This window comes from Crocodylus porosus, unplaced genomic scaffold (assembly GCF_001723895.1).
Source record: "Crocodylus porosus isolate Cpor-Errol unplaced genomic scaffold, CroPor_comp1, whole genome shotgun sequence".
Taxonomy (NCBI): Eukaryota; Metazoa; Chordata; order Crocodylia; family Crocodylidae; genus Crocodylus; species Crocodylus porosus.
The window spans coordinates 33466685-33484754 of record NW_017728910.1 but is presented as its reverse complement, the minus strand read 5'-3'; the positions used below and the strand labels follow the sequence as shown (position 1 = coordinate 33484754).

Sequence of the window (18070 nt, the reverse complement as noted above, 5' to 3'; positions counted from 1 at the left end):
TAATATTCTTCTAATAGAAAGTCAGTAAAATAATTTTATATAGTCTTCCATCTTAATTGGAGGTTGTTTAGCAGAACATTCTGCATAGACCAGATTGCTTAGTCTCCTATCTTTGAACTGTCCTATGACATGGCAGTAGCTGGAGGTATTTATGGATAATTGGTCTTTGGCTGACATTTGTTTGTCTAGTATTTAATGTCTTAATGACAAGTGCTAAATAGGTACCAGCATCTTCTGTACGTGTTTGTGTCAGTATTTTAGTTGCATCACTTCTTGAACATATCTTTATTTCTTTGTCGTGTTCTGTATGTGTTCCTCTCCTCTGCTTTTCCCTTTCCTTCCTACTTAATGACATGTACATGTCTAGTTTTAAATATCTCAAGTCTGTAGACCAAGAGAGTGGCCCTTCTTGTATAGGATATTTTATAGGATTACATCCCATCGCATTTGGGGGGAGATGCTTGTGTAGGGCAATGAATTTTTGGTTTGGAGCTGTGGTGCCAAGCCATCTTGTCTTAGGAACCTGTTAACTGACTGGCTTAGGGCACGATGCATCAAGCCCTGCCTGGCTAGCCAACATCATTTTGCAGAGACTTTTTAAAGCACAAGAGTTAAACAGATGGGGAAGCCAGCAGAAGGTACTAAAATGATCCTCTTCTGCTGGAGGAAAGTTACCAATGGCAAATTATGAAGAAATGGCAGTAAACTAGATCTAACACTACACACATCTTACAACTGAATGTTAGTAAAACTGCACCTACTTGATGCAGAATGACTTGGGTCTTCAGAAAAAAACATCCTGGAATATTCCAGCTAATTTTGATCAAGTTGCGACAAAAGAATTCACACAGAACACTAACCTTCCTACATGCTCCCTAATCTGGCTGAGTCCTGTTTATATTCTCCCATACACTGGGGGGAAGGAGGGAGGAAAGTTAGCTTTTAAGGGGATGAGTGTCCAGCTAAGTGCTCATGAAACCCATCTATAAAATACAAAGCCCTTGAACTTTGCCTCAGTGGCTCTGTATTTTGTAAAATGTAGTGTGATGACATCTTGCCTAATTAGGTTAAAAAATAGTCCATCATGAAGGGATATTTAAGCTCCTCTTTCTGTATTTCTACTGGGACACCTCCCTGAAGCTCGGCTTGTTTTATGGCAGTCTGTATTTTAAAACAAAAAAAAAGGACGAATGGAGGGAAACTAGCATTTCTAGGACAGCAACATACCTTTCCAACACCTGTGGCTGCTGTGAACAAATGAAAGCTGCTTTTGCAAAGGTGAACATCTGCCACTGCTGCATTCAGCATGCTGCAGGCCTTGAATCTCTGCAGAAGGAAGAATATTGTACTGGTCAGGATGCTGCCTTGGATTTTCCTCCTGCCCAGCCTCAGACTTCCTGAATAACATTGGCCAATCACTTGGAGCCAGAGCCTGTTCCACCTTTTAGGCATGTAAGTAGACGCAAGCATCTAAATGAGATCCTTTAATTTAAGTCCCTGAAAATTTTATTGCTTAATCTATTAATAGTTGATAGCAGTGAGGAGGAGGAGGACCCAACTACTCCTTGCTTTTAAGTTTTTCAGGGATTCAAGCTTTGACATCAGTAGAAGCAGGCTCAGATCATTTTTCAGCCAAAGTGACTGGTCACCTGTTAAAAAATGTCAATGAAAAACTACCCAGTTAGCAAACAGTTTAATATTGTCACTTTGCAAAAAAATGGTATTTGTTTGGCTTACAGCTGATAGATACACATTTTGATTTTGGGTATTTAATTGCTTATTAAAACTGAATTCAGATAATTTTTAAGAAATGCTAACACATTAAGGTGGCCCTACGTTCTTCTAAATTCAGATATCGTAGTAATAAATGTAAATGTCCTGCAAAATATTATCTATCTTAGAGATGAGAGCTGTGTTTGATAAAAACAACTGTGTAGGTACTTTAAAACTACTAAATGCAGCTGTAAATATTAAGAATAAAAGATTAACATATCCCTATCATCTTCCATTAGGATTTGCTAGAACAGCTGTGCCTGGAGCTTAACAAAGTACAGTGAGGTTGATAGAGTACTTTTGCTCAACCAGTGTTAATTTTGACTTATGGAAATGAACCAAAGCACAGCTCTGGTAAATAATGTTAAGTTTGCATTTGTCTAAACACTGCTTTCCTGCTGTGCCACCTATTACATTTCACACTGTTCTACACTGCATATGCAACAGTAATAGCAAGAATTTGTGTAAAACTCACTCTTGTCTTCATGCACATACGGAACACATAGTCCCAGTAGAGGATTTATCAACATGTGGACCAGCCCTCCCAAAACACAAAAGGCCAAAACTTTATCTTGGCTACTTTAAACATTCTTATTTCAAATTACTTTATTGTTTTTCAAACAACAGGTAGGATTTTTCAGTTATAAGTGATCACATTTTTTATTTTTCTTTCAAACTTCTTGAACTCAGATTTCTTTGAATCAATATAATTTAAGATCTGATTATACTATGACTCTTAACTCAAGTTTTCCTGTGGTTATAGCCTAAGACAAATCTATTTCACTTACATGAATAGTTTCGTGTTTTTAATATTATAAGGAACTTGGTGTTGAATTGTCCAATCTTGCACCTGCTTAAGCCTGCACTTGACTGTGCGCATATAAGCAGTCCATTAAAGTCAATAGTGTACCACAAATGCAGAGTTAAGTATAAGCACATACAAGTTTTTGTCCTTTGCACACATTTGTCACTGGACTCATGAGTTTTAAAAACAAACCAATTCTATAACCCCCTCTTATGAGGGTCTCTAATACTCTGATACAAAATTCTCAAAGAATTATCAGATTGGGTCGCACTGCTAATCCCAACTGAAGTCAACTGAGCAAACTACATGAGCAAGGGATACAGGATCAAGGCAAATGTAATAGTAGCTACTTCCACCATACTAATGAGGTAAGGACTATATAATGCAGAAATCCATATCATTCACTTAAGATGCAATTTTTTGGTTAGTTGCTTTCATAGGTTTACATTTATTTTTAAGAAACGTTCTGTATTCACTGGTAACTGAATTTATTATTTATAATGAGGTCACAAAATAATCTGAAGCAGAAACAGTGAGGTTGTTACCTCTGCACTTGAGCAACTGCTGCTGGAATGCTGTGTCCAATTCTGGTGCCCACAGGATGATAGAGATGTAAATACATTGCAGAAGGTTCAGAGAAAAGCCATGAGAATACTTTAGAGGATTAGAAAATAAATACCCTGTTTAGTGAGAGATTTGAAGAGGTCAATGTGTTCAGCTTACTAGCAAAATGGTTAAAGGGTTGACTTAAACAGTTGTAACTATGTGGAGAATAGACCTCTGATATAACACAGTCCACTGGCTGGCAAAAACACTAGACAAATATGCAGGCCAGAAACAGGGCCTGGAATTAACCGCTGGCGCAATTTACCCCAAGTTATGATTGACGTTTCAATCACTGAAATTTCTAAGTCAAGATTGGGTATTTCCTTGAAGACCGTGGTGCTAGTTTAAAGAACTAATACTGGAAAATCCTGTGATCTGCATTTATAAAGGAAGTCAGACTAGCTGATCACAGCCACAGCTTTTCTGTGCCATATGTTATCAGAGGTCTTAGTCTCAAGGAACTGAATAACGTAACAAACATACCTCTTCCCAAAATGCCAGCAGTGAATTATCATCTTTCTCAGTGCCATTTTACAAATCCAGACATTTGAGCTGTGTGGAACAATGTATTTAATGAACATATTTACGAAAGAATAAATGCACCCATATTTCAAAATCATCATTTCAAAATCTGTCTAAATTCAGTCTTGCAAATGTTTATGTCTGAACAGCATTCTTACTGCTTCAAAAGTGTCATTTTACAGTGATCAAGTGATGATTTAATGTCAAGTCTAGTTTAATATTTTCATAATAAAAGGACACAACATTCTTTAATAGAAATCTTGTGGTTCCCTTTTGTAAAAAATGTTTACTTTGGATTTTTTTAAATGGCACTGAGTTCATGACAGCAGATAAATGAGCTCTGAACACTGCTAACTATAAGCACTTGTAATTCATATATTTTTGTAAAACATCTGATTAATATGAACAGGTAGAACAGTGTGAACTGGAAAAAAACTTGTATTAATTGAAATGCAGACCTTTGATCTGTATTCTCTTACCAAGGATTATTTTAGCTGTATATGAAATGCGAGCAGTACCTGACTAACAGGTACTGCAGTCTAGGTAAAAACTTTTCTGCTATTAAAGCTACACAACTGAGTATTATTCAAAGCTGTCCTTCCCCCACTCCCCTCCCCTCTTCTTTCAATAGGCCACCTCAGTCTGGCCACTTTTCTGATGTTAGGAAGTGAGAAGAGACAAACTAACCATCCCCAAGTTTATAGACAGACTTGAACTCAAGATACTTCAAAGGTTTTTTTTAAAAATAAAAATGAAAAAAACTACTTACCCAAGTCAGTTTAAAAAAACTCTGCAGAAGGTTTTAGTTCTGATTGGTCTCGAAATCTTCAAGTTCACTCCAGTCCGGCTTTTCGAGGAGAATTTTGGCAATGGACAGGAGCAGACGGTGAGGAAAGGATATTGCGGGGGTACATGCATGTTAGTGAGGGGCTCAAATCAAGGCAGAGAATTAACTTGGTGTTTTCTCTCAACCAATATGCAACTACTGCACTGACAGGTTACGAGCTGAATGGGAGGCTGAGGGGTGGGAGTCCAGCCATTTAAACACCAAAGGGTCAGCGTTCTTCTTCCGAATCCTGTGACTTGGTTGCTAGGAGACAGAGAAACGCTGACTGCAGCTGCCAAGGAGCCTGCAGAGGCTCTCAGCAAAGTGGAATGAATCTACACTGGTAAGAATCAACTATGAACTACAACAACATCCAAACGAGGCACTGATATGGCACCTTTTCTCCACAGATCCACCAAGTGATTTACAAAGGAGGTAAGTATTAGCATAACTCCGCTCTTTCCTTCTACAGTTGTAGACAGCAGCTGCTGTGTCAGCACCATTGCTGCCATAACACATACTGCAAGGGAGATGAAAGAGGGTAGGGGAAATCCATATTCTACCAGCCTCGTGTGGGGAAATCAATTCAGGTGAGCTCTCTTAAATCTTCTGTTTCTGCCTCTAAATGTTCAGGCCAAGGAAACATATATTTGATCCTCTCCTTTAGCTATTTTCTGTCATTTCTATTGGTATTACCTTTACTTTCTCACACCAAGCCAGGGATAAGAAATGGTACTTTAAAAGCTATTGAATTAACCACTGACTTGCCTGCCTCTAATGTGTTTAATAAAAGGTTTGGGGGCTTTGTGCGTATGCCATGCCATGCACGTGGGGATGAGCTGAGCTCTGAAGTGGTGTGACAGGTTTGTATTGTACACATACCCTTTCTGCTAACTGAAACAGAATGTGTTGATTTACACTACTGTAAGTGAGAATGAAGACTTTGCTGGTTTTGTGGATTATCCTGAATAGCTTTAGAAGTATTTTAAAGTAAAAATAAAAGGAAATATAAATCCAGATAAGCTCTTTATATCAATTACTAAGCAACCTGAAGAGAAGAATATATCATATAATCTGAAGAGCAGTGGCATTAACTAGAGTGGAGGAACTGGGGCAGCATTCTCAGATGCTGATTTTTTTTTTTGGCGGGGGGAGGAGGGGAGGGAGTAGGGGGTGTGGAAGGGAAAACACAGCTGCGCAATCATACCAACAACAGTGGTGACCAGAAGTCTACTGCCCTGGGTGTGCAGCCACATTGTTACTTCTCTACCCAACAACATATGTTTAAAATCTCCATGAAACATAATATCCTCTGGTGTGATTAGTAAAGCCATGGCACACAAGGAATGGCGCCTGCTCAACTCACCAGGCCATGCAGCCCCATCGACCTGAAACTTGAATTAAGAACCCCGTGGTCCAGGGCAGCAACCGTCCTATGGGAGCTGTGCAGGGCACTCCATCCTTAGCTGCAGTCAGAGAGAAAAATACTTTAGGCCCAGACAACTCCTTTCTGTGGTTAAATCCAGTGACCAAAGGGAGGGCTCAGGAAGAGGCCACTTTCTAAAGATACCACCATAGAATTTCTCACTCTAACCAGCAGGCTTTACTTCCCAGTTTACAGCCTGTACAACTACCCTGGAACCAGGAAAATCCGAGACCCGTGTGAGGCCAAAAGCATCAAGTCAGAGACCCTCATACCTCTACACTAGTTCCATGGCTGCAGCTCTCAAGAACCTGTACGGGACGTTAAACAGTAAGAAAACAGCAAAGCACGTGTCTCCAGTGCAAGAGAGAAAACATGTTTCTTAGGCTGGCTAACAAAGGAGTTAAAATAGCAGAGAAGACAATAGCTTGGGTTCAGCAGCTTGACTTTAGTCTCTACCATCCCCAGTTTCAAATTCAAGCTTCTGGCATTAATTAAAACCCAGACTATCTTTTCTTTATAGATGACTCATAAAATAGTAAACTCAGGTTAGCTTTTTTCAGGGGAGATATTCCTTCATGCTCCTAGCATAGGTGCTGATTAGTGTCACACGGTAAAACAACAGGAAGCACAAAAGAAACTACCATAAACAGACTACCAGTTCCACTTCATAGGCCACCAGTCTTAGAACCATTTATGACAAATGTGTTTTATGATAAGCTGATTTAACTGAATAGAAGAGATTTCTAACATCAAGTCTATTCTACTGGGTTTTTTGAGGTAGATGGTAGGGGATATCAAGTTAGTTTAATGTCACCAACTACGGAAAATGTTTTTTCTTATAGCAGCCTCATAGTAGTCAAGGATCCAGGTGTGAAATTAAACTTCAGGTGTATATTCTGAACTGGCAAATCAATCTGGGGTTTAGGATTGGACTCTGCTTCAAATGGAGGGGTGTGTACACAGTATCATAACTGGGATGGAGGGAAAGGGGGATGACCATGGCAGCTGCCCAGGCACCAACTTGGGAGAGGGAAAAAGTGGAAAAAACTGCTGCCACCACAGCCACCCTGGCAGCATAGCAGCAGCCAGAAGTTACTGCTACTCCTGTGTGTTGCCACTTTCCTGGGCACCCGGCGCTGTTGTTACACCTCTGTGTGTACAGGAAGAAGAGGAGAAAGAAGACGCATCACGGGTGGACTACAAGGGGTGTTAAGATTTGGCAACAAGCAGAATACACTCAGGCCTATGTGGGATTGAATCACCAACAGCAACAGTTGGCTTGCTACAATGCTTTGCTATAGATTGGGGATTCTCACTCAGTACTATCATATCCTTTTAAGAGTGGTGCAGGGAGCCATGCACCATTAACACTGTTAGGTGTGGTGACACCTACACACAATTCACAAGGTAATCCCAGAGATTTCAAATAGGAATCTTCAGAGTCAAAACCATGCTGACTGTCATGGTCTTTCTCAGTTCTTTGCAACAGAAGCTTTACTCTGTTATTTTTCTGCATTTAAGAAATGAGTGAAAGCTAAGAGTTGGCATTTTCTGAGGGGGCCTTGAGTCTAGAAAGGTTAAGAATCACTGCCTTAGATATTTAAAACATTCTGTCTAGGAATGAAAAACCTTTACAAAATTCCTTCTCCATCCTAAATTAAATCTTGGATTCTCTCTTGGTTGCTATAAACATGGGTAATGCATTGTAAAACCTGTGATGCTCATTCAGTTAATGTCTAAATTACATAATGTCCTTCCCTTCTAAATTCCACTTGGCTTTAGTAACATTAATGCCAAATCCGGTATGAACTTTGCATTATAGTGAAAATAATGAGGATTTTGCTTTATCGTTACCTACTGGTGTAGGGGGTGGTACACAGCTCTGATTTCTTCACTCCAGGTTTCTATACTTCTGAGGCATTAAGACCCTCACACAGTTCACTATGAGAACAAGACTTTGAGACTACAGTAAAAATGTTTTCCAGTGTTCATGATTGTTAGTCTATGGGCTTCTGTGTTAGGCTTTGCTGTTAGAAAGTTGCACATTCATTTCAGAAATTATTATAAACAAAGCCCTCTCAGCATCTGCATCCTGCAGCTCAGCACTGCCCTGACAGCTCCTAGTGTTAGTATTGTTACAGCTGTTTAGTGCGGGCCCCATAATCCTGACTGCCTTCCAGTGTTGCTGCCCCATTCTCTGCCCCCTATTGTTGTCCCTGCTGTAACCACAACTGTATTATTAGTACTGGCTGTTATGTAGGAGTATGTCCTACTGGTGAAACAGCACTGGTAATGCAGTACTTTAGGAGTGGTATTGGCATAGACCTATGCTAACAAGCATTGCTTGCACTTTTATATGATTTCTAAACTATTTCTTTTGGCAGAAAAATTGATGTTATGCTGTACTTAAATGTTCCAATAGTGTTTGTTTTGTCGATGCATCAGTATATAAGTGCAGCAATAACTCAGGATGAGCCAAGATACACATGCTCTTACATAACTGTTCTTTGCATTATCATAACACTAACATTTCAATAGCAGTTTTGTTTTTAATAAAAATAAGCTTGGATTTTGTGTTTCAGGGAAAGCAACAAAAGGCAACAGAAAACTTCAAGTCATGCAAGAAAAGAAGAAAAAGAAAATGAAAACAAAAGCCAGTTCACTTCCAGACATCTCCATTCTTAAAACGTTCATGAAAACCTATGAAAGGCATTGTGCCCTTTCCCAAAGCTCTGTCAGTGTCACAATCAAACAGAGTTTAAAAAGATGCCTAGGGAATGAAATAGCTCTTACTAAGGTGAATACATATGCTGCATATCGATCTGAGATAAGTTGAGCAGGAACTACTACAGCTTTCACTGTATAACTACTTTCTTTTGTGCTTTTAAAGTTCTGTATCAAGAACGCTCAGAGCTATGGATGTTCATGGGCAGGGAATTTTAAACCCCAAAATAACTAAATTCCACTGACTTGCACTGTATTTTATAGTGAAAGGGTTGTGTGTATTTTTACATAGGTTTTGAATCACCTGTTAAACATAAATCAGGACTCCAAAATTGGAAACCTAATATCGGGTATCTCCAGGGCCATCCCTGAGGGGGGTGAATCAGGGCAACTGCCCCAGGCCCCATGCTTTTGGGGAGCCCTGCAAAGCCAGGCGGAGAGGCCATGGCTGCAGTTTAGCCCATCCACCTGCCAGGCAGGTTGGACGGCTCTTAGCCTCTTCTGGCCACCACCCATCCCACCTTATCCAGTGTACCAGGGCTTTCACTGCATGGCATATGTGTGCCAGGGGGGAGCCCACACAGGCTGCTTTGCCCTGGACGGGACTCCACGCAGGCTACTTTGCCCTGGGCACTGCACCCCGCTGGGATTGTCTCTGGGTATCTTGACAAAAGTGGCTTTTTTTTTTTTTTCAATTGCCAAGAGTATTTAATTCATAGTTTCCCATACTAGTACATATAACTGCCTGAGGACTTACTGCTCCCAATTTGAATCCTAATCTATGGTTACTTAAACACAAATTTAATTCAAGCAGCCAATTTAGGCATTCAAGTTCTAAACATTTTAACTCCTATGTGAAGGAGGCTTGCAAATGCTACAATAAAAGTTGTTAGATGCCTGTCTGGTCTATATAAACACAAGAAGGATGATCCCAGTGTTCCACTGCGGGCACTGCTATATGCTGTGATATTTTCTAATAGAATTACCTTGGTGATCTCCCACAACAGAAGTTCATTGGAGTCAAAGGAACATTAAAGCTCAAAAAATTTCAGATTTTTTTCTTTATATTTCCATGGGACACAGAATACTCTAGGCAGTAAAATAATTCCTTTCAGGCTGCAAGGTTAGAAGATGCAGTAGTAGAAATGCCTACACTTCCTACAGTTATTCTATAGATTCTATTTCTGGTGCCAAGGCTAGAGCTGCAGCCATATAAAAAACACCTGTTTTTGTACAGTGAACAAGACCAATCAGTAAGCAGGTCTGGATATGCAAAACACAAAAGCAGAAGGTGGAAAAAAATCTACTTTCAAAGTGTACAATGTGCAGTGCGTGTCCCTTTTACCATAGTTATTTAAGACAGGGGTGTCAAACTCACATGCTGCCCCAGTTAGATGAAGACCACAGTGGATCCAGCTTCTGCCTGGTGCATGTGGCAGTGGCAGCTCCATCTCCTGCTGTGTGCCCTATGTCAGAACTGGAGCTGCTGTTGCTGACTCATGTTGCCCAGCATGGAGCATACAGTGGTGGTGGCTGAAGAGCTGGAGACTGCCATGGTGGCAATGTGCAAAGTGGCCAAAGGGTAGTCAGGGCTTTGTCAGACCTCACTTACCTTCCTGCCATTGATCACCAAGTCTGCTAGGGCCCAAGGGCCCTAGAGTTGCTAACAGACCACTCCCTGGCCCCTCCCAGCTGCACCCTCAAGTTCTGGTGACTCCCACAGTAGTCCAGCAGGTGGATGCAGCAGTTCCATGGCCTGGATGCAACTCCTGGAATGCAAACTATGTCTGATGCCCCTGATTTAACATTTTCTGCACAGTTCTCATATAGAACTACATTAAGGGCCTTTGACTTCAGCATTAATAGATCACCTTCAATATATAATTGAAATTGGATGCTTATCTTGCTGGGATCCTACAACCCCAGCTGACTTCCTGCCCTTTGGGCAGGGGGCTGGACTCGATGATCTCCCGAGGTCCCTTCCAGCCCTGATGTCTATGAAATCTATGAAATATAGCATGTTTCAGCATATTTGCTTACTCTGACACCAAAATATAATTATTTTGTTTTCTAGTTTGTGCTTACAAGCTCTGAGAACTCAAAAGGAGATGTGCAGCCAGTCTCCCTCACTCCCTTACTAAGGACAATTAGAGATGAACGTTATATGTTGGGAAAGGAACTTTGTGTCTGGGGAATACAGCTAAGCAATCAAGATATTGCAAACCTTGTAAGTAAAATGAAAATATGAACAATAGTATAAGGAGTAGAAATTTAAAGCAACATTGACAGACTAAGCAACTTTAGAGCATCCTTACACATGCCCATATTTAACAAACAGAAGTTTAGATTCTCATATGCACATTCAGCTAATACATTCAAATATCTAACAAAGACATTTAGACTGAATATACTCAAAATGATTCAGCTATTTATTGTTTTGAGATCTAAACCCAGTTTTCAGTGGACAAGCATCCACAACATGAAAATCATCACCATAAACTCAGGGTTCATCTTTGCAGAAAAGCTAACAGATTCAAGTGCATGGATGAATTAACTCAGTGGGGCAGTCCCACTAAGCTAAACAGTGACTCATGATGAGAAACCTGTTCTCTTACTGTCCGCAATGTCCATGTTTGATATATATCTGTCTCCAGGATTGTCAGTCTGGAACCTTTCACAACACTAACTAGTAGCACACAAACATTAGGTTTAAAAATGTTAAAAAACATCCCACAAAAAAGCCGAACACACTGCACCTGTTAAAGTGTGTGATTTTATGTAACAAGCCTTGCTTTTTATTCATACTTTGTATTACCAGGCACTGCTTTTGGAGCAGGATGGATGTACCACCTACCCTTTCTGTAGCCTAGAAATCATACATACTGTAATAGATGCATGGTCTGTGGAACGACTTGGAGCAGCTTTGCCTGTCAGCAACTTGAGCTCTATTGTACTGGATTATACTAAGTAAGTAAAAAGGAGCTTTGCATTCATACCAGTAAGCAAGCAAGTGTGAGTTTGAACAGTGCTTGTTATGTTCAGAGTTCCCTGAAAGGTAAAGCAATTCTGATATAAATGTAGCCTCACCCACAAACACTGGTTCCCATTCAGGTGGGTTAAAAAAAACGATAAAGGGTTTGGAAGGCAAGTCATATGAGGAACAGTTGAGAGAACCAGGCATGTTTAGCTTGGAAAACAGGTAATTAAAGGCAGACACAAAAACCGTCTTCAAATATCTGAAAGGCTGCCATAAAGAGAAAGAACAATTGTTCTCTCTTGCTGCAGAGGGCAGGATGCAAAGCAACGGTTTCAAACTGCAGCAAAGCAGATTTAGACTACCAGTTGCTATCAGGAAGATCTTCTTCACTGCCTAGACCAGTGAGGTAGTGGAATAAACTGCCCAGGAAAGTTGTGGAATTTCCATCATTGGAGGTTTTTAAGAGTTTGGATTGGCATAGGGATGATTTAGGAGCAACATCCATGCAGGAAGTTGGATGAGATGACCCTTGAGGTGCCTTCCAATCCCATGATTTATACATTCCTCATTCGTCATAATGAAAATTCATTCATGGGTATATTTCCATCCTCATTTGGCACATCTACAGAAGACACTTAATGTGCAGTAGGCTAATTCTATTATGTATTGGTGCGTCATGGTAAAAGCCATGCTAATGAACAGAATTAGTCTACTGTACATTAAATGTCACGAAAAGACCACAAGACAGTGTTACTGCACACTAGTGCATTTACTACCTCATATTAGAAGTACTAACCTTAATGCACAGTAGCAACTGCGCATTAATGCACATGTAGACACTCCCACTTTCTCATTTTCTAACATTTCTGTTTCTCACCTGAATCCCAGATAGAGATTGCCATTACTAATTCACTAATGTTACTAAAAACTGAATTACACGAAAAAATGTTTTTGGTTTTGTAACAAAATAATTGGAATGCGAGTGGTCTCTCTTTCTAGTGAAACATTTTGAATGTGTCTCTCTGGAATATCGAGGTGGAAAAAATATTAAGAAAAGCAGAAACTGTCTCCTAGAAGTCTTTATTTATAGCATTCTCTTGTATGGGATGATTTGTGCAGGAAGAATGCTCTTGAGTCAGTAGGCAGACGCTGTTGCTGAAAGAAGGTTGGCACAGAGACAGCTCCTGCTTCAATACTTCAGTGTATTGAGCCTCAACTTAATCTATGCTGGTAGGAGATCCCACAATCAAAGCTTTTATAATGAGCCTCCACTTTTAACTTGAGGACTACCTGCAGCGTTTTTTTCAAATGCAACTGTTACAGTATGATGAAGAGAGGTACAGTCTCTCAGCCAAGTCCTAAGTGTAATACAAACTCATTTGTCTGATTTGCCCTAATAGCTACCCTGATATATTAAGTAAGCCTTTTATAAGACCTTGCAGTCAGCCACAGATATGGTTCACCGTAGTAACCTAATCTTCAGGTAATGAAAATAAGCACTACTGCTTGTTCTGTATTTGAGAGTAAAAAGCACAGCCTCCTGGTCAGATGAAGATGAAAAAGGTATTTACTGACAGAGGTGAGGGAGGTACTGTTTAGCCAGCTCCTCAGATTAAACAAATAAACAAATGACCCCTTATGCAACAGGAGGGAGGGTGATGGTTGCTGAGGTCTTCTGTCCAACTGATGATTTCTTATAAATAATCTCTAAATACATGCTTGAGGATTTGAAAAAGTGCTCTGGAGGGGGCAGTGGTCAACACATACATATAAGGACCTCTTTTATAGGTTTGGAGATAAAAGAATCAATGGACTTGTTTCTGGCTTAAAGGGCAACAGAAAACTTTTAACTCTCAGCCTATGCTACTGCAATTTGGGACCTGAAAGTGGGACAGAGTTAGGCCCCATTGTGGCCCAAACTGCCATTTGGTAAGATTAACATTCTGAATTTATTTAATTTTGCTTGTTGATTGCATCTTCCGTCTTTTCTAAAGAAGTTGCTCATTTTTTTTCTGACTTGACCTATAATTTTTTTTTTTACAGAAGATAATGTTATTGTTAGCTCACACATTGTTTTGTAACTTGAGCTTTACTAAATTTTCAATTTATACTTTAAAGGCTAGGGACAGAAATGACACATAAACCAGAATAAGTGATTGAAAACCAGTTCAAATTTGTAACACAACAAGTTCAGTGAACATAAACCACTTTCAAAATGGCCAAAACTGGTTTAAGATAAACCCGGATGGTTGTATCAGACTTAACTGATTTAGGTTAAATCAGGTAATTGAACTTCTGTCCCAAATCCCCTCCAGATTCAAGTTAACTCACCCCCAGCATCCCAGGATGCTTTGCACCTCCCCTGCAAACTGCCCTTGCAGAGTAGGCAGGCTAGCCTTGGCCCAAGTTGTCTTTCCCAGCCAAGCAGGGTGGGGTGCTCTAGCCTCTCCTTCCCCCAGCTTCTGGCGTGGGCCAATGCAGGCATGTGGGTGCATTTCTGGAATCAAAAGTGAATGGCTGTTCACTTGCTTATTGGTTCAGTCTACACAGCTTAGATTCATATGCGAAGACTGAATTGATTCAGCTTTGGGCTTTTTGACTGTCTATAGTGTCAGAAATAGGTGCTGTATGGCTGTGGCCCATGCCTACTTGATGTCTTACCAGAGTACACTGTTGGGGCACCAGACAGTACTGCCACCACCAATCTCTGATGTTCTTTTCTCACCTGCCACATCTTGATGTTCTTTAACTAGTGGGAGCTGGATGTGTGGGTTGGCGGGGATACTGATGGGTCCTCTTGGAGGGGTTTCTTTGTGGGGCTCTACCTTCCCTCATACGTGACCCTTACCACTTTCTGGATGCCACACATCAGGGTCCAAATTTTGTATAACCCTGATGCCACTGGCAGCTAAGTGCTGGTGGACCCAATAAATACCAAGGCATTTAAATCCATTCACTCAGGCCCCCTGAGGCCATTTTAAATCAAACCAATCCTTGGTTTGTAGGTCCATCAACTGAGATCAGTCCATCTATATTCCACCAGACCAATGACCTTAAATAAATTTCTCCTGGATTCCTGGGTTAATCAATCCAGGTCAGTCCCAGGTCAATCAAATAATCAAGTGTGTAATAAAAATAAACTAAGGCATCTCTGGTTCCTGGGTTAACTAGCTCATCTTACTCCTTTAAGAATTCTAATCAAATAATTAAATAGATAATCCAACACACTTGAAGTCAATGCATCACAGGTTCCTGGGTCAATCAATTCAGGTCAGCCCCTTTAAGGATGACTTGGCCCATCAAACAAAAATGAAAAACCATTTTGCTGGGTTTTTCCCTTGATTTAGTTCCTCAGGGTCAGAACCTCTGAGCACCTTCCATGAGGGGACCTCTCCCTCAAGCTGCTTTACCTGGCACCAGAAGAGGGGAGGATGATCCCCAAAAACAACAGAAAAGAAAAGAACATAAAAGCAGCAACAGGGCTTTACCCCTGAAAACTCACAGATGGATTCTCAGTGGCTCCACCACTTTAATCCTCATCTGGCCATCTTTGAGTGATTCTTGGCACAGCGTGTCCAGAAGCTTGTCAGTGGTCCTCCAACCACTGTGCCTAGGGGATCCGCTTTCTTCTTCCACTGCTGGCAACTGGCCACTGTCAGCAAGGGAGACTTCTAGCATCACCTCAGTCCATCAGTCACAGTCCTCTCTTGACTGCCACTCTCTGGGAGAAATACCTTTCCATGTGCTCCTTCTGCCAATCCACAGGGAACACACACTATGGAAACATGGCAGTGTGTTTCCTGCTCTGGCCAATTTTCCTGCTGCACCTGGGGTCCCTCATTTGGCTTTCTTGGGGCTTTCCTCTTGCCCTGCTCTATTCCCGTCACATGTACTTAGCCAAAAAGCACAGATTTAATTATATCAACAATTAGCTTTATATCTCCCTATTCCTTCAAAAGCATTGTAGTTAAAAGAGAATATAATAGCTGCCACACCAAGCCCTCAGAAATGGAATTATACTCTGTATTTTGGACCTTCTTACCAAACCAGTAGCAGAAGAGGCGTAGATATTGATGGGGTCTACTGTATTGGCTTTCCCTGTTGGGAGAGTTATCAGCAGATGAAAGTCCTATTTTGACTGGAAAAGCCTCGTCAAAAAGTATAATTGTTAACACATCTGCTAAATGTTTTCTTATTTCTTTTTTTTTTTCTGGACTGAAATCAAAATGTAAAATATTGGATAATTTCATTTAAAAAAACCAAAATATTTCAGCATTATAACATAGCTGATTTACAACTTTTTAAAAATTTTGTTTTAAAATTATTGATATCTTGACTTTTTTTGGTTGAAACTTAAAAGCAGAACATGATTTTGAATGTTGACATGTCTTGCTGGAAGAAAATTGTAATTTTGAAAGAGCTGGAGCACAGACAGCATGATATAGTCCTGAATATACAATTTCACAAATACTGCAATAAAATATGCTTTTCTGTTTTGTAATTCTAGAAGTGCATGTTATAGAAAAATGTTGAGTACTGGTATATTTACACTATTTCCATTGCTTTTAAACAGTCCCATCATTGTTCCCTATTCCCTTTTTACACATAATCTCTGGTATGTGGTTTAAGAATGCTTTACTTCATACTTTCAGAATTGTCTTTACTGGACTCTGGCATGCACAGGATAGAAGATGCTACCTATAAATCTGAGTTTGTTGGGAAAAATGGCGTGGTGGTATAATAAATATGAGGGACAGAATACAAGACATGCAATCAACGCTGTCAAAATGTATATGCCTGAAGGGGTGGTACTGAAATTATCGGATTTTTTTTCTTTCGGAAAAGTCTAATTGAAGAAATTATAAGAAAAAAAATTGTGGCTAATTCAAGAGCAGCATATCTATAATCCACTGATTAATGATGTGTGGCAGGGCATTTCACTCCATTTTGTTAGTGACTTCAGAAATCCTTAAGTGCCTTATTTCTGCCTTAGACATTTTTGCTGATCAAGCTTTCATTATCCCTGATAAGCCTTCTGTAACCTTTGTATGACCTATGCTTGTTGATTAGCTAGCTTTGGCTAGAGCTCATTTCCCTGCATGCTGTACTGAAGTTATTTAGGAGAACTGATAAAGCCTTATAGCCCACCACACCTTTTCATTTCATCTAAATGAAAGAAAGTGAATTTTATTATGCAACAAGCTTCACTCTGTGCAAGTTGTTTTCATGCCATTTTACTTTCCTTCTCCTTTAGACACAATATAGGATTTTGAACATTTCTACAACAAACCCAATGAAAGTGGCAACCTGAAAGTCAAATTAAACTCCTGGTCCTGCAGAGCATTTTATGCACCTGCTTTAAACCTTCAGCTTTAAGCATGAGTCATTCCACTGGTGTCAGGGGGATACTATGACAGCTAAGGTTAAGTCTATATTTGCATGTCTTCAGGACTGGGACTCACTCTTTTGAGTGTGAGTTAGTCTTCAGAGCCACATCTGCCTCCTTTTGTCAACACTTCTGCTCAGTCATACTTAGTTTTGACACATCCCTCTTATTTTACCCATCAACCTTGGAACATGTGAAGTCAACAAGTGAAATCCAATTCAAGCTTATAAAGCCTTAAGTCTGCTTGATAAAGATAAGATAACAAAGATAAAATGTAGCAGAATTTTTTTTGTAACACTGTAACTTGAGTTTTAATATAACCTCACTGCAGGAAAGAAAGTTGCAGTACAAGTTTCAATTTGAAACATAAATCAAATAAATTGTGTTTTTGTCACAGCAATCTGTATCTGAATGGTAACAACTTGCAATGCTTGGGTGCCCTTGAACTCATCAAGCCAATAGCTGTGTATGCGAACAATCTTGCAAGAGATAAGGAAACAAATACCATGAAATTCAGCAATGCTACTGGACATCAGATGCATGAAGGTGGGACTATTTGATTGTAGTTTCCTAGTTTCATAGTTTCTAGGGTTGGAAGGGACTGAAGTAGATCATCTAGTCCGACCCCCTGCTTGGCAGAAAAGAGTACTGGGGTCAAACGACCCCAGCAAGGTGTTCATCTAACATCCTCTTAAAACCCCCCAGGGTAGGAGCCTGCACCACTTCTCTGGGAAGCTGGTTCCCGATCCTAGCTGCCCTGACAGTGAAGTAGCGCCTCCTGATATCTAGCCCAAACCTATCCTCTGCCAACTTGTGCCCATTATTCCTGGTCACTCCCGGCAGTGCTCGGGGGAACAGGGACTCCCCCGGTGCCTGCTGATCCCGCCTGACTAGTTTATAACAGGCCACTAGATCCCCCCTCAGCCTTCTTTTGTGGAGGCTGAACAGGTTCAGGTCTCATAGGGCCTGCCCTGTTGTCACCTGATCATACGAGTGGCCCTCCTCTGGACCCTCTCCATGCTGTC

The 18070-nt window shown here is 40.4% G+C and overlaps 1 protein-coding gene and 1 long non-coding RNA gene across 7 annotated transcripts in view; one reads left to right on the top strand and one right to left on the bottom strand.

The window, feature by feature from the left end:
- Positions 1-57: 57 nt before the first annotated feature.
- Positions 58-4567, bottom strand: LOC109308602. Of its 2 annotated transcripts, XR_002100647.1 has the most exons (4): positions 4476-4567; positions 3668-3736; positions 3124-3258; positions 58-1326 (listed from the first exon to the last, which is right to left on the bottom strand). It is a non-coding gene; the product is annotated as an uncharacterized LOC109308602 (long non-coding RNA). The 2 variants fall into 2 exon arrangements; XR_002100648.1 differs by lacking the exons at positions 58-1326; positions 3124-3258 and adding an exon at positions 1338-1649.
- Positions 4568-4832: 265 nt separating this feature from the next.
- Positions 4833-18070, top strand: part of LOC109308599 — a 28635-nt gene continuing 15397 nt past the window's right edge. For 2 of the 5 annotated variants that reach the window (XM_019533000.1, XM_019532997.1), the window contains exons 1-6: positions 4834-4967; positions 8541-8755; positions 10757-10909; positions 11501-11649; positions 13448-13588; positions 17443-17591. In XM_019533000.1, the coding sequence (XP_019388545.1) occupies positions 8576-8755; positions 10757-10909; positions 11501-11649; positions 13448-13588; positions 17443-17591 (772 nt within the window). In that variant the 5' untranslated portion in view covers positions 4834-4967; positions 8541-8575. Of the gene's footprint in view, positions 4968-8540; positions 8756-10756; positions 10910-11500; positions 11650-13447; positions 13589-17442; positions 17592-18070 lie in introns of all 5 variants that reach the window. The other 3 variants (XM_019532998.1, XM_019532999.1, XM_019533001.1) reach the window with 3 other exon arrangements.